This window comes from Pholis gunnellus (genome assembly GCF_910591455.1).
Source record: "Pholis gunnellus genome assembly, chromosome: 9".
NCBI lineage: Eukaryota > Metazoa > Chordata > Actinopteri > Perciformes > Pholidae > Pholis > Pholis gunnellus.
Genome location: NC_136535.1, coordinates 9,374,839 through 9,401,952, shown reverse-complemented (window position 1 = coordinate 9,401,952; position 27,114 = coordinate 9,374,839). Strand labels below are relative to the sequence as shown.

The window sequence follows — 27,114 nt, the reverse complement described above, 5'->3', positions numbered from 1 at the left end:
ATCTCTCCACAGGTCACTGTGGACCACAGGGCAAATGCCGGCCCAGGATTTGCTAGCTCATTTGTATTTGAAGAAATTTTGCTTTGGTGTCTTAGCAACGCAGCCTAGAGCTGATCATTTTAAAACCTGCACCCCGACTGCAGGATAACAGGTCCCCCGTGTGCCCCACGGGATGAAATGAGGGGGCTGGAAGTCCGTGGGTGATTCAACACCAGCGCTCTGTAATTAGTCCTGGCCCGCGGAGCCAGCCAGCTCATGTGCCAATCACTGCGTCAAGAAAAAAAGTCACATCCACAAAGGCATTGTGTTGTTAGTCACCGTTTGTAGACAGATAATCTCTTAGATTTGGCCATTGTCCTTTGTCTCAACACCTTGCCGCCGGATGATTAGAAAGCTGAGAACTGAAGACGTGCCGAGATATTAGCCAGCGGCACCTCCTGTCACGCTGATGATTGGGGCATATTGTGCCGAGGATGTTGGAGTGTGAGGGACATGTGGGGCTTTGTTAATTAAAACCTGCTCTTGAAAATGAGCAGGCTTTATTCCCACGACATTTGGTGAATTACACAGGGCACTGCAATATTAATCCATTTTATGCATTGCCAGCATTCCCCTTAGACGACCTGAACTCTCACAAATAGAGAACAGATCTCCTGTGCCTCCTCTATCAGCAACCACGCTACGTCTCCATCTTTGGGCTATTGTTATTAGGGCTTCCTGTTTGCTCCCCTGTGCACACTTACCAACGGTGAGACACAAGGAAATGTTAGGCTATTTTGGTTGCATGAGACATCAGATGTTGTGGTTTTTGGGCAGACTGGGAGAGGGGGCAGTGTGTTTCCCCTGGCTGTCTGTCTAGTCTTACTTTTACAGTAAGGCTGACTGCTCACTGTGAGTGGGTGTCTGTATGCAATTAGCATCATAAAGGGAAAGACAGGCCTCTACCGTGCCTCCCGGCGTGACGACACCTCTCCGCCAGCCAACCCGCCAGTGGAATCTTTTTTTCTTTTCTTTTTTCTTCATATTGCTGGCTCGCTCCGTCGTTCTCCAGGTGTTTTTGTTACAGACAATCTCAACAATCTCAGTGCTCAGCTATGGTCTGTGTGTTTTTTTGACTGACATATGCGTCTGGCTGATTCATTCAGTTGTCCCTGCGGTGGTGTGCTGTGTGGGGAGAGGAATGGACGGACACTTACTTTTGTAAGGGTCTCCACTGTCGGTGCTTATAAATTCAAGCAGTTTATTTTAGAGTGCTTTTAAAGCTGGGATATGTGCCGAGTGTGTTTATTGTTGAATGGTTTGTTAAGGTGACTAAAGTGGACTGCCTGCGTCATGCTGTCTGTGCTCGCAGCCTGGTACCCAGCCCTGGCCCTAGTAGGTCAGAAGAGTTGTGTTTTACAAGAGGAAATGGCAGAAACGTCACAAAGCAGTAGCAGTGGGCGACATATGGAATAGTAATTACTCTGTAGGAAAGGATGGATGGATGCGATGTCCTTATGTAATCGTAGCGCCACGGCAAATCCAAGTAATTTACAGTGCTGCTCATTTTATCCACAAACTAATAGGTTTTCCTTATACGTCATAGATTATTGTGATCTCATTTTTAATGATATAATATAAAATTGGACTGTTAAATGAGTCAAATTGCTAAACAGTATGTTTGCTTATAAGCTTCTTTTTAATTGTGATTCAAATTTAATTCATATTTTATTATATTTTACTATATTATTATATATATATATTTTTTTTTTTCCTGTTTTATATTTACATTGTAGCTTGGATGGAAATGGTGAAACTTGCCCAAATATTTGAGAGGCTTTTAGATGTTTTTAACTAAGAAATAAATGACTTAAGAATATAATTCTATGATATATAATATAAATTTACAATTCCTCATTATTTCTTTGCAAGTTTTGTTTGTTCATTACATTTAAGGATATCTTTCCACACATTCTTGAAATAAGTTATTCATTGTTTTGTGTCAAGTGACACAGCTCCAGTGTCACTGTCTGATGACACAGATTACACAATTCCTCTCATTCATTGATTGTTGCCTCAGACAGAGAGGCCGAGACTGAGGTGAAGCAGACGAATATATCACTCTGGTGATGTGAGCGCGGAGTCTTGTGAGCCGAGTGCCTCGGCATGATTCACCGCTGCTGATTGCTGACAGTTTATGTCATGGTTTTCCCCCAGTTCAGCCGCGTGCGTTTTTTCCATTTCGGTGACCTGCTGGAAAAACATCTGGACTCTGCAAAACCACGCTTCCCATTTTGTTTGTTTAAATGAAACATTTCCCACGTTAACGATGACACTTCTTGGATGACATTTTGAAAGATCGTAAAAGCCGACATCGTGCAATCTGGCCAAAAATGACTGGAAACAAAGAACACGCATCAGGAAATGGTAGTAAATTCATCACGTTTCAAAACAAGGTCTTGAAATACAAGAAGGGAAGGGAAGCTTAGATCCTTGCCAAAAATGTGCTGAGTGGGGTATAAAAGAGTTGTCGTGGGCAGAGCTGGGTAGGAGGGTCGGGCACAAGAAGCTGAAGGGGGAGGGAGAGGAGGGTGAACGTTAGAGAGCCCGCCACAGAAAGGGGTGGGTTGAAGGAGAGATTTAGTGTTGGGACAGGCACATGGTGGTTGGGGGTAGATGGAAAGAGAAAGGGGAAAGAAGGAGCCGTGGATCTGAGTTCAAACTGCAAGCTGTGCTCAGAGAGAGAGCTGGAATGTGGCTCAGCGTGGGAATGAAGATGCTCTGACATGTTGAGAGACTCTTTTAAGTCTTGACGGATATATGAACCACTCTGGCTGTATGATGAAAATATCCCGTAAGTACACAACAATTTGTTCCCGGAAATAAACCATGGAGTTAGTTGATTGAAGGATTTTGGAGAGTAGACATACGGAGGCCTGTGCTTCAATGATGATGATGATGGCTTGTTCTTATTCACCATAAACGTGAATGAATAAATCTGTTTTGTTTTTAGTTTTTTTCCAAAAGTGCACTAAAGGAAGGGATTACTGTTAATCACAAAGCTTTGCTGTCAGACAGATGCAGCTCGGGACAAAACAAAGCATGCCACAAAATGCCTGGAAGTTTTTATGCAGTCGGTTGTAAATATTGTGTGAGGGTGGAATGTGATCTACCTTTTAAAACTGTCATCATTTTGTCAGAGCTTGCGAGCGCTGTCCAAGCGTGCCGTATCTTTTCCCGCGGCACTTTGTAACATGCCATATCTCGGCAACGAATTGCGTGACCCGACGGTCTTGATAGTGAACGTCGCATAAAGTCAACTGTGCAGGAAGGAGTCGCCCCTTGCCACAGATACTTTAGTCGTACACAGCTTTTGACATTCTGGGCCATTGTGTCACAGCCGAGCGGGGTTTCATCTCTTTGTGCAACTGTAATTTTACACTGTACACAGTTTTAGTGCTGTGGGTTGTGGAGAGCAAACACAAGTTCTCGTTCTTTGGCATGATGCCCGCCCAGCCTTTTATCCACAGGAGATTTCCTTAGAGAGAGGATGAGAGGACAGAATGTCTCGGTATCGTGTTACAGAATGCCAAACAGAGAGGAATTCCCAGCTCATGTTACTTGCTCCCAGTGGTCCAACCTGCGGCTATGGGACACAAGAGGACCTTGCAGCACCCTCACTATGTGCTGCCGCTAAATAATACAGCGCTGATATTATCCACCTGGGAGGGAAGCCTAGCTGCATGGAGAGCATTTAGCTCCTGGTGATACAGGTGGGAACAGGGCAGCAGCAGAGGCTCCTGGCAGTGTACACATGTTGACTCAACTGCTGGTTACGGGGTAAACAGTAGTTTTTTTTTTTGCTATCCAAGGACACAGGGAACTGTTAATATTTATTCAGTTGTCGGTCAGCCTGAAGACCAAAGTCACTTTTCATTGATTTCTCTGCGACACAGAGGTGAAGCAGCACAGGTGAGTCCTGGATAATCAGTGTTTTTGACCAAAAAAAAAACAGGTGATAGCAGTATCTTCATTGCAAGGTTACAGTCGCTGTAATTACACAGTATTGTGTGATGAATGGCCGCGGTTCATGTTTCAGCCGTAGTGTGACAGGCACAGACAGGGAGTGGAACAGAGACCTCAGATGTGTGATGGGAGAGCACCTTGTTACCCGTAGGTGCAGCTTATGTGTAACTTTTCTTGGACGTGATGTTTAAATGCTCCTGGAATTTTTTTGCATTGTGGAAAACTGGCTAAATCACAGGTATGTGTCTGAGAATAAGAGGCAGCGGGACATTAATTAGTTGTCTGGCTTTTAAAGAAGCACTGGAACTCGTACGAATATTTTCGTGTTAGATTTAAAGGCTTTAATCATATGTTTAATGATTGATGACATTTACCACATTGGGATTTCTAATTCTCAATAATGTAGTTATAGAATGACTGACTCGGCAGAGTTAATGATGGAAATAACTGCGTGTGTAGTTTGCTACTGAATACCCTGCTCGTGTGTTTTCCGATTTAAACATTTTATTTAGGGCTACAACCAACACTTATTTTTTATCGTCATTTTATGTATCAGTTATTTTTTTCAATCAACTGATCAATTGTTTAAAACATCAGGAAATAGTAAAAAAAAAAAAAGGCTTCAAATGTAGTTCACTATCATAGAGGACTGAGGAAACCAGAACATTTGTTACCAGAACAGACATTTTTACTTAAAAGAAATTACTGTTGATTGATTAGTTGACTAATTGTTTTGGCTCTAATTTTGTTACGATAAAGTGAGAGAAAACTGTGTCCACATATATTTAAAGAGTAAATTAGTGTCCGAATTTTAGGCAAAACTATTTATTTGTCTTGTTTATTCTGTTGGTTTTCTTGAGCTATTTATTGAACATAATTACACATTTCCTTTTTTTTTATCGTAAAGCAGATTGTTTACTGTAGCACCGGTGTGTCAGACAGCATGTCTCACTGAGGCGGTAAATGGCACCCGACTCTATTAGCATTAATGGAAAGGTGCCAACGGTCTGTTTCCTCTGCTTGTCATCAGCGGCTCTGAAGCCTGCAGACGGCTAGCTGTCGGTCAGCAGGACCAGCTTGTGATCCTGACCGCTGGGCTTATTTGTTTATCTGAGACACGATATGATAGCTTTTTGTAGAATGTAAGGAGTCACGGGGGGGCTGTGATAAAGGTAATGATTAAGCTGATGTATAGATTTGTATCATTCTTTTAATTTTGTTTTTGTCCTGTGGTTTATGCATGATTTTATTTCTGGCTCTAAATGCAGTGTTTGAGACTGTTTTTTTGTTCCCGTCTATTTTACCTTCATTTAAAGTCTTCAGTTTCTTCTTATAACACACATGTTGACTTCGAAGTAAAGAAGACTGGCCCTGGTTATATAAGGTCCCATGTTGTTTCATGTGAGTGAGCTGGGATACCTCCATCCAAGCAGACTGACCTGCAGGGTCGTCATCACATCTATGCTGTCTCAGAATAATCAGACAGGTCTGTCCATCCTTAAAGTCTGTTGTGTTTGTAGGGTTCCAGGTGCTGAGGTTTTTTTTTACGGCTTTGGTTGATGAAATTGAGTTTCACTTTTTCATCCCTGTTTTAACACGCACACTTTCTTGTGTTTCAGAAATTGAGGCGAAAGAGGCGTGCGACTGGCTGCGGGCAGCAGGATTTCCCCAGTATGCTCAACTGTTTGAAGGTAATAAAAGCACTCAGTCTACTCCCACACACATTCATCACAAAGGGGGGGGGGATGTTGTTTGGTTAAAAGATAGAGATTAATGAAGTAGCACACCAATAAAAGGGCTCTGTGATAAACCAAAAATAGCACTTTTAATTCAGCTTTTTATTTTTTATATCCGTTGTGAAACGAAACACTGTTAAAGCTTGAATGTAAGATAATGAGTGAATCATGGTACACAGAGTCGTCCGGTCAGTCAACACTTTACACAAAACCATGTATTCATTGGTTGCATAGTGCGCCTCATTTACCCAACTGTCCTCAGGATGCCTCGGAGCGAGGGCTCCAGTCTGATCCCCAGACACCACAAAACAAGCGGAACATCAGCAGCTTTTAAAGTCTAATCTTGGCCAAGCTACGGTTACAACATAAACACGTCCTCTGTGCTTAAAGACTGAAGTCATGGGAAGAAATGGGTTTTATCTGAGCTCAAAGTAGCTCTACTCCCTCAGATCTTTGTGTGAAGGCCAGACTTTTCATGTGCTTCGGAGCAATATATTTGTTTGCCGACAGTTTGAAGATAGTTGTAACAGAGCTCGAGCAATGTGCGCTGATAATGGCTGATGGAGTGCAGGGCAGATAACACGGGATCATGTTTGAGAAAGAACATTAATGATGAAATCTGTTATTAGGACATAATCATGTTTCAAAGCCTACAGTGTATCTGAATGTCTGCCCTCTTAAAGAACAGGCCGAGCCTTGTTGAGCATTCACTGCTGCTTCTGCTTTTCATAAAAAGTTAACGACTTCACATGAATGCGGTGGAATGTTAGATTCAGAGGGTCTGGATTCGGTCTCTTAAGTTATGTAAGAGGAGGCCCATACCCAGAGAAAGACGTAATGCCTGCACAAGCCTGAGCGCTGTTATTTGGGCAAATTCTGCCTCTGCTCATTAGCATCACATACAAAAGTCTGATGGTCTCCCAGCGTTCAATGCACTTTTGGAAAGAATGTGCTTTCCAGATCTTTATTTCCATTCATTCAATCCATGGATGACACTTTCTCTAATGTCTGTTTGTTTCTTTTCTTCAGATTCCCAGTTTCCCATTGACATCACTCCCGTGAAAAGAGATCATGATTTTCTAGAAAAAGATCTTGTGGAACCTCTGTGCAGGTAACCAGATGTTTCTGATGATTGATATTGAAAAAATGAGTGACTCGTCTATGAGTCAATGCCACAAATCATTTCCTCGCCCCAGGGAAGAGGAACTATGTGAAAATCCCGACATGAGAGTGAAAACCAATCTCATCATGTTGAAAGCATATCTTCATATATTGGCTATAAAGAGTCTCGTGAGGATAAGAAGATTCTCCACATGCGGCTGTTACATTTACTAAATGTATTAAATCAGGACATCAGTTCATAGAGACCTTCCTCTGTCGGGGCTGAAATATGAGACTGACATACTGATTTAATAAACACCCATCAACTGCAATTGCAGGAGCATTGGCACAAATCTTCTCCTAAAGATTTCTCTCTGACATAACTGCATGTGAAACACATGTGTTTTTTCACACTTTGCCAGACAGTATTAAGAATATAAAAGTGCACTAATTGAACAACTGGTGGTTCTACATCGCCCCCTTGTCGGGCAAGACGGCGGCTCGTGTACTTTTTTTTCAAGCGGCACTTCAGTTACCACAGTAACCACGGCAACCATCCCGAGAGGCAGGCAGGAGGAGCACGAGGGTCGCCTCGCACGCCTCAATATACTGTGACTCTAAACAACCCTAAAGCAACTCATCTAAATTCCAAACTAGCCACGGGATAAATAGAAGACAATTGGAAACAGTTCCACCTCCAATGGGATTTTGCCCGCGACTTCCCAGCATCTCTATGGTGACATAAGGGAGTCTTTGTTGTTAGTTACGCCACTACAGTCTAGTGTGCGCAAATATAAATACCACCCAACATACTGTGGGTGTCTTTGAACTGAAACTGAAAGATATCTCATGTATGCGAGTGCTCTCTCTGATCCCTGGCTATAAGCAGCCTCCTATTTTAGCAACCGCATTCAAAGCTCCTTAGGCCTGTGGAATAAAGGGCCCCCCCAACCTAGAAATCCCGCTTTCCGTTGGGTCCCACTGTGTACAGTAACAATCATGAGAACTTTGTGTCTACAGCACTGGGGCATAGTTACAGCCTCCATCTGAGGCCATTCACTGTCACAACAAAGCTGTCAATCTGTAAAAAAAAGACTGTTAGCAATATCTGGAGCTGGTAAAGCTGGTTATTTTCATACCACAAGAGTTACTTTTTGTCTAAAGCCAAGTCACGGTGAGCTGGAGTGTATTTTGTAATGCCGTCATCTTTTCCCCCATGCTTTTGTTGGTTCATGTACATTTTTAGTTCTGTTCCTTTTATATATATCCCAGTTTGCACACCCACAAAACCTCTAACCACCAAGCACATGCGCCAAGGCGTAGGCTGTAGCTTTGTTTCCAAATATTGAAAACATGACATTGCTTCCCTGACAACTGAGTTCAGGATTCAAACTGCATGTTTGTGTACGTCTTTGTCTGACGCAACTAAAATAAAAAAAAACTCAAAATTATGAACGGATCAAACGATTAGCATGCCAAGTGCAAAATAACATCGAAGACTGGTGCATCTGTAAGATCTTCAGAAGAAATAGGCTGTGATTGGAACATAAATCTAGCTAATCTATTGGTTTTCCTTAAATTTGCCCGTCTTCAAACTACTGCAAACCACTTTTCAAGCCACAATCACTTAAATCCAATGTTGAGAGATAACAGAGCAACCACCCATTACCGGTGTTCATTAGATTTAGGATACTGTGGAACGGACAAACTGAATTGGTTTGTACATCCAGACCAGACGCTGATCTGGTTAACACTTAAATAGCAAACAGAATGGGATTTAGTTCTGAAGTGGTCATTAGGAAGCTATTCTGGTGTTTGTTAACATCTTTCATCCTCGGGCCATTTTACAGCTGGTACAAAACCCATATGTCACCTGTCTTATCCTTTGAATGTTATTTTTTCTATTTCCATTTTAACTTGTATTGTTGTAATTCTCTGATTTATTTCATTGCAGTCCTAAAATGTTTTTTTATTCCTGTTTCACCCATGTAAAGTACTCTGTAAGTTTGTTTTGAAAGGTGCAGCATAAATTAAGTTTATTATTATTATTATTTCTTTCAGGCGACTCAACACCTTGAACAAGTGTGCCTCTATGAAACTTGACGTGAACCTTCCGAAAAAGAAAGTAAGTGTGGACTATACATAACATGCTTTAATGTGAAAAGGATGCTCTTGTAGTCTTTAGCTTTAAAGGTGGATTTTTGTATGAAAAGTGCAACACTATACGCAATATGCATTTTGGAAAAACACACTCCCCCTAAAAAAATACATATTTATAAAACATTGATGATTCAGCAGGCAGGAAAAAGAATTCAGCGAAGAGAGTGGGTTCTATGCTTTCTCTCTGTGTTTAGACTATTCTGAAATCAAGCACTGTGTATGTACCTCTGAGGGTTTGTTGTGTTTTGTAACCCCCTAGAAAACGTCAATGCCTTTGTAAAAAATGGTATTTTCTTACAAAGATTGCCTTAAGTTATGCACATACTCCCTGCACCAACGCAAATATAATGCGGGAATCTAGGTTTTATTCTTTTAACCTAGATTCAATGCTATTTGAGATTGTACCATTGTTGTATTCATGCCTATTGAGTGGGATTGCTTGTTATCTGTTCCCAATTTGGAATGTAGCCTGCTGGCTTATAGGAATGATTTTTTTTCCTTTCTTGGTCTATTTATGGAACAGTCTTCAAGTCAAAGGAATCATTTGTCTGGTGTTATATCACTGTTGGCCGATTGTATAATGTTATTAATTTTGAGCAGACACATCCTCTCGCTATTTCCTGCATTTCCTGTTTAACTGTTCCTTATGGCATAGAAGAGATGATTTGCGTGACGCTATATAGGCCTTACCTTGCAAGTACCGCTTATCTTTTGTGGACAAATTTGAAAATATGCAACAGCCGCAAAGTAATTTTGATCTTTTTTAATTTAATTGTATTTATTATAATTGAATTGGGTAGTTATGAGGAGACCTATATCATATTATATAACAGTCATTACTACAAAGAAGATTACAAATACCAAATTAATTCATATATGCCAGAGTAATTAATGTAGCATGATCTGTTTTCCCCCAGAGTGAAGACTCTGATGAAGAAGACCTGTTTGCTATCAGTGACAAATGGACTTTTGAGTGGAGCAGCCGGCGTTGGTCCAGGTTACAGGACATTGACTGTCTGCTGGGAAACCACGGAGAGGGTCAGCCCTCCAGGGACGACGTGCCTCTGAGAACCACCACCAGCAGCGAGAGTGTTCTGACGGACATCTCGGAGCCGGAGATCTCTTCTCTGCACAGTGAGAGCAGCGGGGGCAGCGGCCACAGAGGCCTCAGCACAGAGGACTCCGACTGCTCCAACCGCACCGGCTCCGATTCTGCAGCAATGCCAGACTCTACTTCGCTCACAATGCCCCACATCCACAAAGAAATTGCTCACTACGGCTCACTACCTGATAAGCACGGCACGACAAGCCGCATCCGTGCCAAAGACTTCCTGAAGCGCATGGAGACACTGCGCTCCCGAGGAACTCTGGGAAGGGGTCGTAAGACGTTGGTCATCGGCTCTCCGGTGCTTCATCAGGAGGCCCAGGCGCTGAAGACGCTGCAATGTGTCGAAATCATAAATGGAGATGGTGGGGCTCCAGAAATACCGTCCAACAAAGCTCTGCCGTCCCAGTCCGGTAGTGAGGGTAGCAGCCATTCCAGCGGCAGCGCTGTCAGCACCCCCAGCCTGAAAGAGCGTAAACCCCACCGGGCTGACCACAAGCGCAGCGGCATGTATTTAGAGGACATAGACATCTTCTCAGGCACCCAAGTGAATGAAGTCGCAGAACAAAACCGCAGGAATGAATTCTGCTCCTATGAAGACCTGGTGGTCCACATTCCCAAAGACCACAAGCCAGGAACCTTCCCCAAAGCACTGTCCATAGAGAGCCTGTCCCCAACCAATGGGGCCTCTATCAACTGGCACACAGGCAGCATGCACTTGGACTCCCCACTGATTTCATGTAGGAAGGAATCCAGGCCTGTCACCCAGTGCTGCTCCAGAGGCAGCCGCATCAGTGTGTACGATAACGTCCCTGGCTCGCATCTGTACGCCAGCACTGGAGACCTGATAGACCTGGAGAAGGAGGACCTGTTCCCTCACCTGGATGATATTTTGCTGCATGTCAATGGTCTACAGCAGATAGTGGACCACTGGTCTAAGAATGTGTTGCCTGTCAGTGAAGGGTTGGCGCAGGTGGACGGCGAGAGGGAACATACAGTTGGCCTTCAGTCCTCTAGTCAGATCACATTGGACTTTGAGGGGAATTCTGTCACAGAAAGCCAGACCACGCCTAGTTACGGGGACAGAGACAAAGTATCACTTGCGGAGACAGAATCCACAATCCTCAGGGAAAGGAGGGACTCTGGAGTAGGTGCTTCACTCACAAGACCTAATCGGTAAGACTCATGGAATCACATTGAAAGTGCTGAACCCTAGTTTAAGTTATTCTATGAACAAAAAGAAAAATGAGATTTTTTCATTTCTTTACTCATTCATCTTTTATGGCATTAGGTTACGATGGCCCAGCTTTCAGATATCTAATCGCCTTAGTCACTCAGTGGCATCACTGCAGATCACCAACCAGTCAGCGGGCCAGCTGAGTTTGCTGCAGAGGTTTTCTCTACTGCGCCTTACTGCAACCATGGAGAAGTACTCAATGTCCAACAAGCATGGCTGGACCTGGTAAGTCTAATTTTACCTTCCGAGATCCACTTGGGTTTCTTTATGAGTGAAAGCTTGTTTTATCTCTTTGAACTCATTTGGTATGCGACTATGTTTGCTAAAATTATTATATTAGTACAGTTAATCTTTGTCCAGTATGGTATAAATAGGCCTTAATGAATTACTGTGGAGCGCGGTGTCACAGATGTTGTGTCGATGTCTCTCCTAGGTCGGTGCCAAAGTTTATGAAGAGAATGAAGGTACCAGACTATAAGGATAAGAATGTGTTCGGAGTGCCTCTGATAGTGCATGTGCAGCGTTCTGGACAGCCGTTGCCCCTCGGCCTGCAGCAGGCCCTGCGGTACCTGAGGAGCCAGTGTCTTGACCAGGTCAGCCACAGTACGCAGACTCTCACGTTGCATTTGACCTGCATTTTTTACATGTGATGTAACTAATGGGTGGATTTATCTAATGTGTATAATGTGGTGTCAAATTTCTATGAACAATGCCGGAAACAGGATGTAGGCAGATACAATATATGTATAATAACAATACAGTGAGCGGAACTGCTGCACAGTGTAGATGTACATATTGCTGTCATGTTAATAATATAACACTTCTGTTTTTCCTCCAGGTGGGTCTCTTTCGTAAATCAGGGGTGAAGTCTCGAATTCAAGCTCTCAGGCAGATGAATGAGAATTCTCCAGACAATGTGAACTATGAGGATCAGTCTGCCTATGATGTGGCTGACATGGTGAAGCAGTTCTTCAGAGATCTACCTGAGCCTCTGCTCACCAGCAAGCTGGGGGAGACCTTCCTCCATATCTACCAATGTAAGGACATGGCTCTTTGCTTGTCTTTTGTCCCATGGCGGGTTTTAATTCTATTGTCTCAATTGGCTTTGTTTAAACTGGGATGGCACTGTGACATTGCACCTGAACTAACACGGAGTGCATCTGGCTGCATGAGGATGCAATTTCAAATCTAGTAAACGACCTTTGACATTTCATGATTGCTTTTCTGTGGAAATAATAGAAATCAATTCTCTCATATTTGCAGATGTGCCGAAGGACCAAAGGTTGCAAGCTGTCCAGGCAGCCATCATGCTGATGTCAGATGAAAACCGAGAGGTGCTGCAGACTTTGCTCTGTTTCCTCAGTGATGTCACTTCTTCTGTGGAGGAGAACCAGATGACGCCCATGAACATCGCTGTGTGCCTGGCCCCCTCCCTCTTCCACCTCAACATACTCAAGAAAGACAATCTCTCGCCACGGTACTTTTCTCGGGTCTTCTTGTGTTAGTTAGCTTGATGTCTGTGATTTCGGGGCAGCAACATTGCCCGTCATTAACTAATGAGCAAGACATGCATGCTTTCTATTGACTCCTGCATGATTATCTTCCCTTATTACTCCATAAAATGGGTTACAGAGTTTTCTCAACCCTCAGGGGTGCAATAGATTACTCTCTTTCTGGGCCACTTTTGAAAGGACATGGCATAAAGCTCAGTGTTTTATGAGATCATGCTGTGTACAAACAAAGCGAAGCTCTCTAATTTAGCGTGTTGAAATTGTTGCTAAAGGGATCAAAGGGGTTTCCTGCAGAGAGGAGGAAGGGTTTATAGACTGTGTTTTGTGGAGACATTGACCTGGGGACTCTGCTGGCCTAATAAGTTTTCTCTCCCCACAATCCCCAGGGCCATGCAGAAGAAGTATGCCACTGGCAGACCAGACCAGAAGGATCTGAATGAAAACTTAGCAGCAACACAGGGTCTTGCTCATATGATCATAGAGTGCAACCGTCTCTTTGAGGTACGAGAACCTGTAATTGAGATGATGCAAGAATTTTCAGCCTGGATGCAATATCCACATGCCTCCCTTCTGTGTGAAGTTGCTGTGAGTCTTACCCCATGCTTTCATGCACCCATTAGATCCCTCATGAGATGGTTACTCAGTCGCGTAATTCATACGTGGAGGCTGACTTGCATGCGCCAACAATTGATGAGCTGTGCAAGCATCTGGAGGATGGCGATGGAGTGTACCAAACTCACATGGAGGGGAGACTTCAGAGCCAGCTCAAAGAGGCCCGGGAGAAGTCCAAATACTGGGTGTCCTGCAGCAGCTCTGATAACACAGAGCTCTATTACAAGAAGGTTGGTGTTCCTCCTTTGATTGTGGCGTTAGTTTAGGGTTGCTTCATATATGATAGTATATCAAAATAATCACAATGTCCCTTATCAACTCCTAAGATGAAATACAAAAACATAATTTAACATTATAACAAGCAAAGCTTGAATCCTCACAAATAGATCTTGGCTTCAGATCCACAAGTTAACTTGATGGTTTTTGTGTGGCCCGTCCAGGTGGGAGATGGGAACCCTTTGAGACGCTGGCGAGTGTCCGTGGAGGTGGAAGCCCCACCGTCTGTAGTGTTGAACCGTGTGCTACGAGAGCGCCACCTGTGGGATGTGGACCTGCTGCAGTGGAAAGTGTGTGAGACACTGGACAAGCAGACCGAGGTGTTTCAGTACGTCCTCAATCGCATGCCCCCTCATCCCAGCAGGGACTTTGTAGTACTCAGGTGAGTGGTGGTGCAAAGAAAACACTCAGCAACATGTTGTCCTTTGTTTGGAAGTAGCCATGATGTATTTTTTATTAGGATACATACTCAATCTCTTTCTGTTTATTCAAGATCATGGAGGACCGACTTGCCCAAAGGCACCTGCTCCCTGGTTTCTGTGTCAATAGAGCATGAGGATTGTCCTCCTGTTGGAGGGGTACGAGCTATAGTCCTGGAGTCCAACTACCTGCTGGAGCCCTGCGGCTCAGGAAAGTCCAGACTAACTCACATCTGCAGAGTGGACTTGAAGTAAGTCCCACAAAAATCGTATTAAAACTCTTTTCTCACTAACTCTTCAGCCATTTTTCCTTATACTCATAAAATACATCAAAACATTTTCATGTGTGATTATTATTAGCATTTGAAGATGAGTATTTGAAGCTCCTTGTACGCGCCTGTAGGCTATAGGATATTGATTATACTGTTCTGATTCCAGGGGAAGGACTCCAGACTGGTACAACAAAGCCTTTGGTCACCTTTGTGCCGCAGAAGCTGCCCGGATACGCAACTCCTTTCAGCCACTAATCACAGACGGCCCAGAGACCAAAATCTGAACTGTTTGCCAATTGTGTCTGCTCAGCCTTGAGATCAAGATTGAGCCTTTGAGTCATCGCTAACAGGCAGACACAAAGCATAGACAAGACCCCGGAACTAAAGCACAGTTTGAAACGTTTCTTTTTTCCAGAGTATAAATGCTCTGAAAATGATTTTGAGCTCCTCTGTACTTGCACAACGACAAAAGAGGACATCTTATAGGTGCTGAGCATAATTACTCAGCGGGAAATTAATCATCCTGCCAATGTCCTTAGCCGTAGTATTCTATTTACCATCATGTTGCTAAACCTGTATGTTATAATTATTATCTTTAATAATATTGTATTACTGTTACTTTAATCTACAATGTCTAGGACATTCAAGTTCTTAAACGCTTCTGGGAAGCATGTATATGTTATTCATTTCAGATTTAAAGCTATAATTATTATGATGTAGACTCTGTATATATGTGTGTGAATATACTGTACATCCAAACAAGATGTATATATTGTATATATGTGAAGGGATGAATAGTACATATGTTAATATCCTATATATTGATTATTTCACTGTGTCAACCCTTCTGTAGGACACATGGTACAAAATTGTAAGCTGGTTTTACTTTGCTCCAGTATTGCCATCTTGGAATGGGTGTAATTTTATTCAACTTTGACCTCCCATGGTTGTGAAAAGAATGACTTAAGGTTTGACTTGATCATACCTGCTTAAGGGTACTGGATTGTGCAGTCAAGTACAGGAGACATCATTTTTTTAATAAAACTATCACAATCATAAAATGTTTGTACGCAGTGATTCTTCATCTCGTTGCCACATCAAAAAGACAAAACGGGAAATTTTAAGAAATGATGGACGTCATCTACTGACCTGTGAAGGAGTTGTGACGACCCTCCTCCTCCTCTACACTTGGTGCCCCTGCTGCCTGTGGTTGTCTGTTGCATGTGCTCATTGGAGGCTCATCATCTGGATGATGAGCAGACTGACAACTGATACCTACACTCTGCATTGTTTAATTAATGTTTGTGGCAAAAATAATTGCTTTTTTCCAGCAGCCAGCTGGCTTGTCTCCCTGTTTTGTTGCAGTGGACAGCGACAGAGTCTACATTCTGTTGTACCTGTTATGGACAATTTATATTAAACAGTGTCAGTAATGCTTTTGTGAACATGTTGACATTCCACAATCATGTATATATGTTGGACTACTGACTTGCACAGGCACAAACAATTCTCCCTGATCTGGGATGAGAGGGACCTCTACTGGACATTTAAAGGAAATACATGACTGCAGTCCACATGGATGATGGACTTGGACATGAACACCTTATTGGAGCTTGCAACTCGTTTTTAAATGCAGACATAACAGTGATTCAAAAGTTAAATCTAATGCAGACTGTAATCAGTTGTGGCCTGCCTTTCCTTACAGAGTGTGTGGAAAGGCAAAAACTTGGGCAGAACACACAAACCTGGTTGATTGTCATTTATGTCCACTAGATGGCCCTTTCTGATCAGCAGAAATTGGAGGTTGTGGCAGTTCAGACATGATGGAAGTATACAAAGAGATCATTCACTAAAACCATTACAGAATACAGTGAGAGGCTGCTGTGGCAGACCTTACCCAAACAATCATAACATGAACATTACTGTTATTGAGTCTGGATCTGCTTCAGTTCCCTATTATGCTCTTAGTGTGTAGAAGGAAAAATCAAACCCCCTTCATTGAACTCTACCTCTAAGTCATTTGCTGATCCAAAGATATAGCACTCTGAATAAAAGATAAACATTTAGAATAGAAGATAAAACCACAAAAAAAACATCGCAATATCATAACAATAACTTTATTTATATCGCAACAAAGCTACAAAGTGCTTACAAATAAAAACATGCTAAGAGTAATTAAGATCCAGAATGTAAGAAGTAAACCTGATTCAATAATTTCAATAGTTACAACAATAAACAATTATTATATTTAATTTACATAGAAGCTAAATAATAATTTGCTCTGCCACAAATTAAATCAAGTTTTAAAAGTAATGATAATGGTACAGCTGGATGGAGCCTAACATTATGTCTACCTCTTTTGAAGCCCTGCTGACACAGATCAGCTTAGTGAGGTCATGAAATGCAAGCTCAGCTTCTGGCTGTCAGTCAGGCCGATGGACAGGATTGTTGCCAAGCTGTCAGTGTCAGTCTCTTTTATATAACCGCGGGAACCTGGTGGCTTTTTTTGGTCATTACTATTTGTTATTGCATGCAATTGTCCATATGACTTTGGGCAAATCACAATTGGCCAGGCATGAGCTATTGGAGAAGCCACTCCTCATGATTGTCTCACAAAACATTCAGGAGAAAAGGCAGTAAAATACCAGTACAACATTTTGTTTTTTACAATACAATGCACTGAATCTACATGCAAGTATTTTCCTCATTGAAAAGGAAAAAAACAAATAAATAATGCATTTGAAAACAAACACTGTATTAATATAATTACGTAAATGGAAACATGTGTGATTAACAGTGTTGGATGCAAACCAGAATCTTCTACAAAATGTTCAGTAATAAACCATGCAATTCATGAATTTCCACCAATGCCGGTAAATGCTTAAATTCTGTCTGTAATTATCAATTCAACGTAATGTGTCAACAAGCAGACTAACTCATCAGGAACATTAAGAGAAAACTTGACCACGGGAATAAATCTCACTGTGATAGGATTCCTTGTATTGCTTTGCATATGACTATCCCCAGCAACATTTGTGCCTCACAGACTGATCAATAAACTGTACACACCTGGAGCGCAAACTGTAATGAAACTAGAACACATGAGATGTGAAGACAATAAGACATTTTAGGATAATAATAATCATAACAACGTCCTGAATGGCTCAGTGTCTGCAGAAAGGTCTCTTAATTATATAATAACCTTTAAGAATAAAAGCAATAGTCAATACTATTAACCATCAACACTTAATATCTTAAAACTTCTTATCTTAAAATGCATAGGGAGACACCTCAAGCATAACACCAATAGCTCTAACGCACTGATAGGCATAACTAATAATATTAATCTCTCCATTTATGTGTGCCAGCTCACAACTGGGACACCAAAATGGAGCAAAGTCATAATTAATGATATTTGGTGCACCTGTGCATTTCCTGCGGCGCCAAACTACAGGTAACTATGAACATTTCTCATTTTCTAAAGATTTTTTTTCTTCATTAAGCCAATTTTTGTATTACTTTAACTCCAAATGATTTTCCATTTATACAACATTGTTTATTCTTACAGGTATGAGCAACAGCAGGTAAAAGGTAGCTATGCAGGTAACTTCCGGCTGTCACCGCTCAACGACCCTCCACATGTCGACGACGTGCAAGCGGCTCACAGCTATCGATGAAACAATGCAAACTAAATGCGAAAATGCTGAGAGAGCTAACAGTGTTAACCCGAGGGGGAGCCCTGAGAAGTGTGGTTACAGTTCCGCAGCGATGCTGTCGGTCGGAACGGCATTATCAGCTGTAACCACCGTATGAAACCAATGCAAAGCTAACCAGTGGGGCGCCCTCAATGCACTAAAGCACACGCGGCTAGCCCGATAACAACACACACAGGGGGAAAGCGCCTTATTTCTCTGCTCAGGTAGACATTACTCCACTATGTCTTTAATTGTTTGCTGCCATATTCATGTTCAGAATGTTAAATTCAGCTCCTATAAAGTTTGTTTCGGAATTAAGCTAAATTCCCATGCTGTAGCTAAGTAAGCATTATGTGGAATATTGCTCGTTTTAGTTTAACTTGCAGCCGGATTGGCTTAATTGACTGACAGACAGAACTTGAGACATGGCTGTGGATGGAAACATAATAATTTGTTTAACTCGGCCAGCATGCTGGACTCTCCACGAAGCACTCCACCCTTCGCTGCTCCCCACCTGCCAGGTGGACAGAGCTCTCCAGCTCCATCACTGCAGCCAGCGCACGCGTGGTGAGTGGAACCGCAGGCAGGGGGCGGCAACATGGCGGTGACAGCGGCACAGACGTGGGAGACACGCATTTAAGAGAGCGGTACTCTCACATACACACACACATACACACAGCTGTGTGCACACATCGCTGGTCAGTCTGCTCAGTTAACAAAACACACCGGACTCTCTCACCGGAACTCTCGGGAGTGGATTTTACTGACAGAGTGATTTCTTGTTTGTGTTTTCTTTTCGCGAGTGTTCTCCTCTCTCATTTCTTTCTCTTTTTTTTTTTGTTGGTGCTCCAGAGCAGTGATTGGATTTATTGCCAGGAGAACGCGTGCAACTAGAGTCTGAAGCCGCCCGGTCCGGGTGGAAATGACAAGCGAGAGACCGGTGACAATGCCGGGCTCGATGTCGCTCTCGGACCGACATCCTCCTCCCGGCCAGAGGCAACTCGCGGCTGCAGTCTCCGCTGCCGCCGGTGAGACAATGATGATGTCCGGCTCAGGTTCAATGATGTTCCCGGCTGGGATTGTCAATCCATCGATCCCGATCCGGAATATCAAAATGAAATTTGCTGTTGTCATCGGACTGATCCGGGTTGGAGAGGTTAACAACCGGGATATTGTTGAAACGGTGCTGAATTTGGTAAGTAAACGTGTTTCCCTCCTGTCACTGTATGACTGGACGCTATTGCTTTATTCCTAACCTGGAGTGCTGTTCAATAACTGACATAATGGCACGATTGTGCTATTTTGACGTCGAGGCTGTGCAAATGATTATCAATTGTTTGCAGTACTGATATAAGTGCCCCGGAACATTTGAGTGACCAGCAGTATTCAAAAGTCCCACATGCACACTGAGGAGGTGGTTTGAGGGATGAGGGGACGCTAATACAAAGCCAGGGGTGAAGTTTTCAAGTTCAACAAATAAGTCCCAACTTCCTTGTGTTTGCTTGTAAATGAGGCAAACCGGTGTGGATGATGTCAGTGAGGGGAGAAGTGCCCACCTGCTTGGATTGAAGTGTTCTGTGAGTACTTATAGTTTATCTGCTGGGTCACAATTACATTCAAACTGTATTTATGTTGAAACACATGCTGCTGCTGTGTGTGGGAGAATCTGCAGGGCCTTGAGCTTTGGATCCCCACAACATGCCAGGGGGTTCAGTTTTCAGGGTGTCTTCTGGGAGCCATGAATTATTAGCATCCCTAAGTAGAGGGTTCACTAATTTGCCAGTGTTTGGTGATAATTTGGCCAATTCTGCTTCTCAGCAGCGTGTTGTAGAGACGACGAGTATTGTTGCTGGACCTTCTCCTAACTCGAGTATGCGTGGTCATCACCCTCTTCCCTGATTCATATTGACTCAATAACGTGCACCTTGTGTGAAGCTATGCCTTTTCTCCACTTTCCAAACAAGCATGGAGAGTGTTTGAACTGATGGTGGGACCAGCGCCAGCATGCCGACTGATATGCCGAGACTGTAGAGCCAGCTCACACCATTTGCCTTGACCATCTGCAGGAATACCACACTATACAGAGCCTGTTTGCAATAGTCGGCCTCCCCTCGTTGGCACACCAGAGATTAATTACGACCTGTTCTGGTACAACAGAAATCCACTCTGTGGAGCAAGACAAATTGTAGCCTTTGGCATGTTCGGACATGAGTTGTACTGCAATAGCTGGAGTCTGTGACACCTTGCCCCCTCTCCCTGTGCAGTGCTATGTTCACAGGAAATGTTCACAAGGAATAACCCACACTGTAGTCTCCACTTTTTTTTTTTACAACACGTATTGTCAAGACGGTGCACCATCTTGTGTATGAAATATAATATAATTTCTCCCTTTCACTTTATTCTGTTGAGCCATTGAAGGCAGATGAGTGATGTCACAACTGCCTTTTACTCCTACTTTTAGATTTCAAAGTAATTTATGTGTGCTCTTATTTATAACGTGCACTTTATCCAAACACGTGTCAGTCACATATAGGTCTCAAACGTTTGAATGACAGATATCATTAAGAGGTTATTTGTGCTTTGCTGTGGTTAGCTATTTGAGAAATCAAGCACATTTGATTCTGCCGGATGTGTTTGTAAACAGAAACACAACCTGCACCCAAATTATGTGCATACATATGAACCACATATAATCCAGCTGTCTTGGGACCAGTCACCAGATGACACAGTAATTCTTGTTATATCTGCCTCTTCATCTACATCGCAAAATGTGCATGAATCATACTAGCCAGGGAAGAGGGCAGAGAAAGCAAACAACCCTCCTGTCTGTAAAATGCCACGACTACAGCAATTACTATGCTTATATGTTCTGGTTATTTTTGAAGCGTAGAGAGGGCCCGGAGATCCAGAAGGATCCGTAACTGCATCTCGTGGGGTCCAATTTGCAGAGTAATGAAAAAAATGTTTTCCTCCTTCTCTCAGGAGCCTCTTGGAAACATTGTAGTTAGATGTTCAGACCAGGATCCTCCATCATGGAAAAGTATCTTTTTTTTTTAAATGTTATTTAGCTGCAGTTGTTGTTGGTTAACTGGCCTGTCATTTTAGAGATTTGACATCAGGCATGTCATCTGATTTTATGAAATGGCCACCGCCCGTCAGAAAGGTGAATCGTAATTGAATCAGACACAGAACTCCTTCAAATAGAGCCACAGCTCTTTGCTAGTTTTATTTTTTTGTCTCATCAGATTGAAATGAACTAATTAATTCACTGCATTGTTCCTGTTCAGGGTCTTGGGGATCTTTAGACTTTCCAAACACATTACGCGCAGGAGTCAAAATACTCTGGACGGTTTGTTCGTTTATCTTCAGGTTGACATAGATAGACTGGCAACCAGTTTACATACACACACACACACATTACAACAGTAATCCTCATAATATATAATGTCAAACGCATCATTTGATTTCAATTTTACAATATCAAGAGATTAACGTGTCGTCTTCGGCTTGAAATGTCTCCACAAAGTAGTCGGCAACAGTAATTGACTTACTTGGTCGAAATTGGATAGCGTGTATGATAACCGAGTTATACTAGGAAGATCAAAATGTTGTCCCTAAGGTGTGAAACAACTTGTTTGTTTGTCTTTTCAGCTGGATCATCAGCTGCACATGTAAGGCTTTCAAGCTCTGACCCTAAATATAAGTCGTACACCTAATCACATTTGGCACAAGCAAGACGCCGTGGCTTGTTATCTTCTCACCATGAAGTGGATTTGTCTCGTGCCCAGATGTGCAATTTACAGTAGTCACCCCCCCTGCGAGCTGTCAGCCGACTCGCTGCTTGCTTTCTCCGAGATGAGAAAATAGGGGTGCATATTTCTACTTAGCTAATTGTCACTTGGTATGAATCATTCAATGAACTTCTCTGACAAAAGAGAATGTCGCCTTACTCAACAGCCCTCATCTTCATGATCAAAGTCAAGTGTGATCTGATGGCGAACGGAGAGAGATGTGAAAAGAAGAAAGTGTGACCTATAAAATTAAGAAAAGCTTTCACAGCACATCTCCATCTTGATCCTGACATGTGGGAGTAACACACTTGGTGCTGTCAGTAACTGGCTGTTTACACAAAGGAAATGCTGTCATGTCAGGTCCGTTATCACCAAGCTTATTTCAGCCTCCTTAAACGGATGCTTCATGGACATTCTCTTCTTTCAGTATCAACGTTAACTCTAGGAGGTGTGTGTGTTAGAAGTGGTGTACTCCTTCACGAAGAACAGGAGCTGGTGAACTTGAATTGTATACCAGTTGCATGGATTCTAGTAGGTTTATAAAAAAGATCAAACCACTCCTACATTATCAAATTATCCATTCGTTCACTCGTGCTCCACATGTTCATATTTTACCCTGTCTGTCAAAATATGGCATAATACAGTTTATTTGTTGCTCCTGCACTTAGCTGATTATGTTATCTGTTTGCGACTACATTTGCTTATGTGTCTCAAGGGACTGTGTGAGAAAAGCTACAAACACGTGCAGTGTGCAGTGTTTGACAGATTTTGGTGAAAATCTGGATACTGAGCAGGATAAAAAAAACTGCCAACATGGTCTTTTAAGACTAAGGGGGGGGTGATTGAAAGTATAGTAAAACTATTTTTAATGGATTATCACTATTAATGGATTAATGACGTGCTTCACTTTGTAGGACAGAGCTCTCTGTCTACCAATTGGCAAAAACAGTTTTACTGAAAACATTTTCAGAAAAGTGTTCTACCGACATCCTGCTTCCTATCTGTGTCAGTGACTTTACAGTTAATGCCTGTCTGGATATGAGATACTTTCAATGAAAAATGTACAGATTCTCAGTGTTGTATATGCCGTCACTGCTTTGTTAGATATATATATGATCATCACAAATCAATTATTTTCATTAGTTTAATGGAGTTACACATGCTGCATTTATCTTTAGGCCAGGCACAATGATGCACATTGGACTGTGATTAGTGATCACTGATCCTTGCCGTTTCCGATTTATAAAATGCTTTAGAGACCGAATGAGGAAAGGAAAAGCTCTACGGTGAAACACATTTTTCATGTGAGACCTATTGTTGTATCAAAAGCCGAATTAGTCACGACGCTGGCCTTTTGTTTAAGGGTAATGTGACTAGAGAGTCGGCATTCCTGCACCATGTGACTGCTCTCCAGGCCCGGTGTCAGCAGAGTGCAATGGAGCTTCGAGCTGATTATCTGCTCCAAACAGGACTTTGCCACTCAGCCAGGCATAATTAACTCGTGGGAATCGACCATGTGACTTAGAAATTATGTTTATGCTTTTCCAAATTGTTTTCCAAATCCTTCTGAATGAAGCGCTACACTGAGGATCCGCATCAGTGGCAGTGAGCTGGTCGTGGCTGTCGACGGGCATACAAAGAGCATCCCGAGTCCTGTCTGTGTTCAAGAAAACATATGAAATGCATTGTCATTTCACATTTACTGACAGGTACAGTGTCAACATTATTGCAACTTGCCAGAGAAGTCAATCAACAACATGTCCTGATTTATGTTACTTGAATCATATGCAACATATTCATTTGCGTGCTACCTAATGGCTTTGGCGTGAGACAGTAAATTCTCTAAATAGTCTCTAAATGTCTCATTGAAGGTTTTTTTTGTCATACAATACCACTACATGGTGTGGGAGCAGGCTGGTGAGGCTCATTAATGTAGCCAGTGAGTTAATCAGACCTCCACAGAGCTTCTTTGGGAACAAAGGGTGAGGAGGAAGACTCTCAGAGAAACCTTTACTTCCTCTGTTCTCCAGATTTGAGAAGCTAAATTGTGCAAGGCGCTACAGGAAGCCTCTGACTACAAAGAATGTGTCTAAGAAGTCATTTATCCCACAGGCAGTCGGCTTGCTCAATTCAGAGAGACATTGTTTTAATCTTCTCTCTGTATTTTATTACTAGAAAACATAATATCAGCGGCGTGATGGTGCAGTAAATTTAGCTGTCAGCTCACAACTGGAAGCGCAGCTGTCCAATCTGCTGGTCTTCTGTGGAGTTTCAATTGTTTACTTGGATAATATGTCCACAGACCGAAGACATACTTTTAGCTCCAAATAGCTCTCAGGTTTGCATGTGAGGGTGAGTAACTCTCTGTCTGTCCCCAGCGACGGACCGGCCATCTACTCAGAGACTTGTAGTCCCCTGCCAACGGAGTTCTTGGATAAGCGTCAGTCCCCTGAGTAAAAATAAGCCAAACGATAATTAAAGAACATATATTTTGGCCCATAACTAAATAGAAAAAAATGCCCTCGTGAAAATGAATTTGGAGTAATGACAAAACAGCTCGGGTAAGCATACTTTTGGCACATCTCCAAGCAGTGTCTCACTGTAAACATTAACGGGTCAATTAAACAAGAATTGAACATCATTTCCCCGCGTGAATCTAAAACCTTGTTTTTTGTGCGACAGATATGTGTCAATGCTAGTGTTGTGCCACCATCCATTATTGAAACTAATGAGAAGGGAGTGCCGTTAATCTTCCGTGTAACGGCAGCCCGAAATGAAAGCTGTGATTGAGATAATGTGATGTAAAGCAGGTTGTGGAGAAATGTGTGCAAATGCAACCAGGGTGTGTGCACGTCATGCGACGCAAATCATACTCTAGCCATCTGAGGAATGGTTTTTTTAGCCGTATTACATATTTATTTTAGTTTTTAGGAGACGGTACCATCTTTGATTTTGAAGCTACAGAGTGGGAGACCTGAGCTGAGCATGTTACAATAATCCGATCTAGGTGAGAGCAATGCATGAATTAGAAACTCTGCATCTGAGTGCTTTAGAAATGGGTCAAACTTGAGCAATGTGGAAGAAAGTTGCTTTAGTGGTGCTGTTCAAAGGTGACAACAGATGTTTAACCGTTGGATTTGCTGAGAGCGGCATTTAAGCGTCTGTTCTCATGATAAAGAATTATGGGCATTTTCTGCTTGGATTGTTTCGTCTGTCTGGAAAACAGATCTACGGTATGTTTTTGCAGAGAAATGTCTCTTCCTCTACTGACAGTGGTGCAGAATACAGTGCCGGCACAAAGTGTGTTTCGACTAAGATTTTGCTCATTTGGGTAATCTGCTCTCTTCCTGTTGCTAATGCCACAATTAGAACTGTTGCTGTCATGTTGTTTGCTTCCCCTCAGATAAAGTTGCTTATAGCTTCTCAAAATGTTCTTCAAAGTTGTCCACTAATTTGCCGCAGTCCTCTCTTTGGCATTTAACTCACTTTATCTTGTGATTACAAAAGGCTTGATTAAAATTATAGATCCACGACCGCATCTGTCAGAAGCAGGAAACCAGTGGAAGGCCTCGTGCCTCAGCACACTGTTTTGACGTTACAAAACGTGACTAGATGTGACTTCAGTTCAGTATTTATAGACACGATATCTGCAGCGGTGCCGTCTGAGAAGTCACAGTTTTAATCATCACTTGTGACAAGTTGTCTCTTGTCTTTAAACTTCTTACTGAAGTGCAAATACACAATGCAGCATCAGGGGAGGTCTGTGAACTAAAGAAGCAAAATTACAGCAAAAATAGTAAATCACCTTTCTGACCTCAGGCCTCAACTCCATCACTCCATCAGACTTTTTAAGCCCATCAGATGTGGCCTCTTTAGATCACCATGCTTGTCATCCCGAGGTCTACATTTATCACAAAAGATGAAATGCTTTTGCTGTCATGGTCAACACTCTATAGAACGGCCTTCTGGAGGAAGTTTGGTCTGTCCTTCTTTATTTGAAATATATTCATTTTAGTGTATGTGTTTTCTTCTGTTTTGTTTCGATGAGGTTGTCCTTTCGTACCTCCTCCTACTAGTCAGACCCTGATAGTCACCCAAGTTCTGTTCTGTGCCAAAATCTCTGTTTTCTGTGTGTTTGATTGTTGGTTGTTAAAAACCAGCAGGCATCATCTCTATTTATAGTGTGGACTTAAATCTGGTAGAAATAGAAGAGTCTGGGAACTCTCTTTATGTTAATCATAAATACATGCTTATGGGAAGACTTTCCATCTCCTGCTTCTGTCCATCTCCTGCCAAGCTGGCAATTTGACAGATGTTTTGTCATTGGAGCAATTGAAAACCGTGTTTATTGGGTGTTGCAAAACATGTTATTCCATAAAGAATTAATTGGAAGCAGAATCAAAGCTGCTCTAAATTAATTAACTTTTGTTTCATAGTGTTGAATGAAAATCAGTGGAACCAACCGAGCGTAACCTTTTGCTGTCAAGGAACAATCGGTGTATCTGAAACTGCATTACAGATGAAATACTTGTGTGTGTGGCCTGAGATGCTTTGGGTTATGGCTGGCCTTCTCTTTAAGCATCCCTCTGCTGCTGTTGAGTCAGTTGCACAGTTTGATCAATCTTTGATCGATATCACCTTTTAGGCACTGCTACAGGTTTTGCAAATGCCACGAATGTTTTCTGTGCCACTGTTGAAACATTACCTCATGGGTCCGGCCTTTTTGCTGCAGTGCAGACACACTGCATGCATGTATGCGTGTGTGGCATTACCATCAGACATTATATACCATTGAGTCACTTTATTTTCCTTTTTTAGGGCTTGTTCCAAAGCTTTTGCTGGAAAATACTGGACGAAAGCTACTAATATCTCGACCTGGTTCTGGATTTATAAGACGACATATCAATTGATGATAATGATGATTAATTATAATAAAATAATTGACCTCCCAAAGAGGTGTCTTAGTTATTGATCTGATCCTTGATCTATTGTTATTCCATCCCTTAGCTCTACTTATGTCCTGAAGCATTCATCTCTTCTTTAGGTCCAGAGATGTGCACTCAGACATCTGTGTGGTGGGGGTCGATGAAAGATAATTTATGGGTCAATTAAGTATCACTTAAATGTACCTGCGATAGGACCCAATATGCTACACGCTCTATACAGGGGAACATTCATCAGGAATATCACCGTG

General features: G+C 42.4%; 2 protein-coding genes across 8 annotated transcripts in view; both read left to right on the top strand.

The window, feature by feature from the left end:
• stard13b (StAR related lipid transfer domain containing 13b) overlaps window positions 1–15,460 on the top strand; it is a gene marked incomplete at its 5' end in the record, with an annotated part of 60,402 nt that extends 44,942 nt beyond the window's left edge. For all 3 annotated transcript variants that reach the window (XM_079166729.1, XM_079166728.1, XM_079166730.1), the window contains 13 exons: window positions 5,625–5,696; window positions 6,771–6,852; window positions 8,904–8,967; window positions 9,920–11,283; window positions 11,399–11,569; window positions 11,778–11,937; window positions 12,183–12,381; window positions 12,608–12,821; window positions 13,242–13,356; window positions 13,476–13,697; window positions 13,908–14,125; window positions 14,237–14,413; window positions 14,601–15,460. In XM_079166729.1, the coding sequence (XP_079022855.1) occupies window positions 5,625–5,696; window positions 6,771–6,852; window positions 8,904–8,967; window positions 9,920–11,283; window positions 11,399–11,569; window positions 11,778–11,937; window positions 12,183–12,381; window positions 12,608–12,821; window positions 13,242–13,356; window positions 13,476–13,697; window positions 13,908–14,125; window positions 14,237–14,413; window positions 14,601–14,718 (3,176 nt within the window). In that variant the 3' untranslated portion in view covers window positions 14,719–15,460. The remainder of the gene's footprint in view (window positions 1–5,624; window positions 5,697–6,770; window positions 6,853–8,903; window positions 8,968–9,919; window positions 11,284–11,398; window positions 11,570–11,777; window positions 11,938–12,182; window positions 12,382–12,607; window positions 12,822–13,241; window positions 13,357–13,475; window positions 13,698–13,907; window positions 14,126–14,236; window positions 14,414–14,600) is intronic.
• A 3,591-nt stretch (window positions 15,461–19,051) lies between these two features.
• Window positions 19,052–27,114, top strand: part of nbeab (neurobeachin b) — a gene marked incomplete at both ends in the record, with an annotated part of 186,315 nt that continues 178,252 nt past the window's right edge. For all 5 annotated transcript variants that reach the window (XM_079166663.1, XM_079166660.1, XM_079166661.1 and 2 more), the window contains one exon: window positions 19,052–19,324. In XM_079166663.1, the coding sequence (XP_079022789.1) occupies window positions 19,052–19,324 (273 nt within the window). The remainder of the gene's footprint in view (window positions 19,325–27,114) is intronic.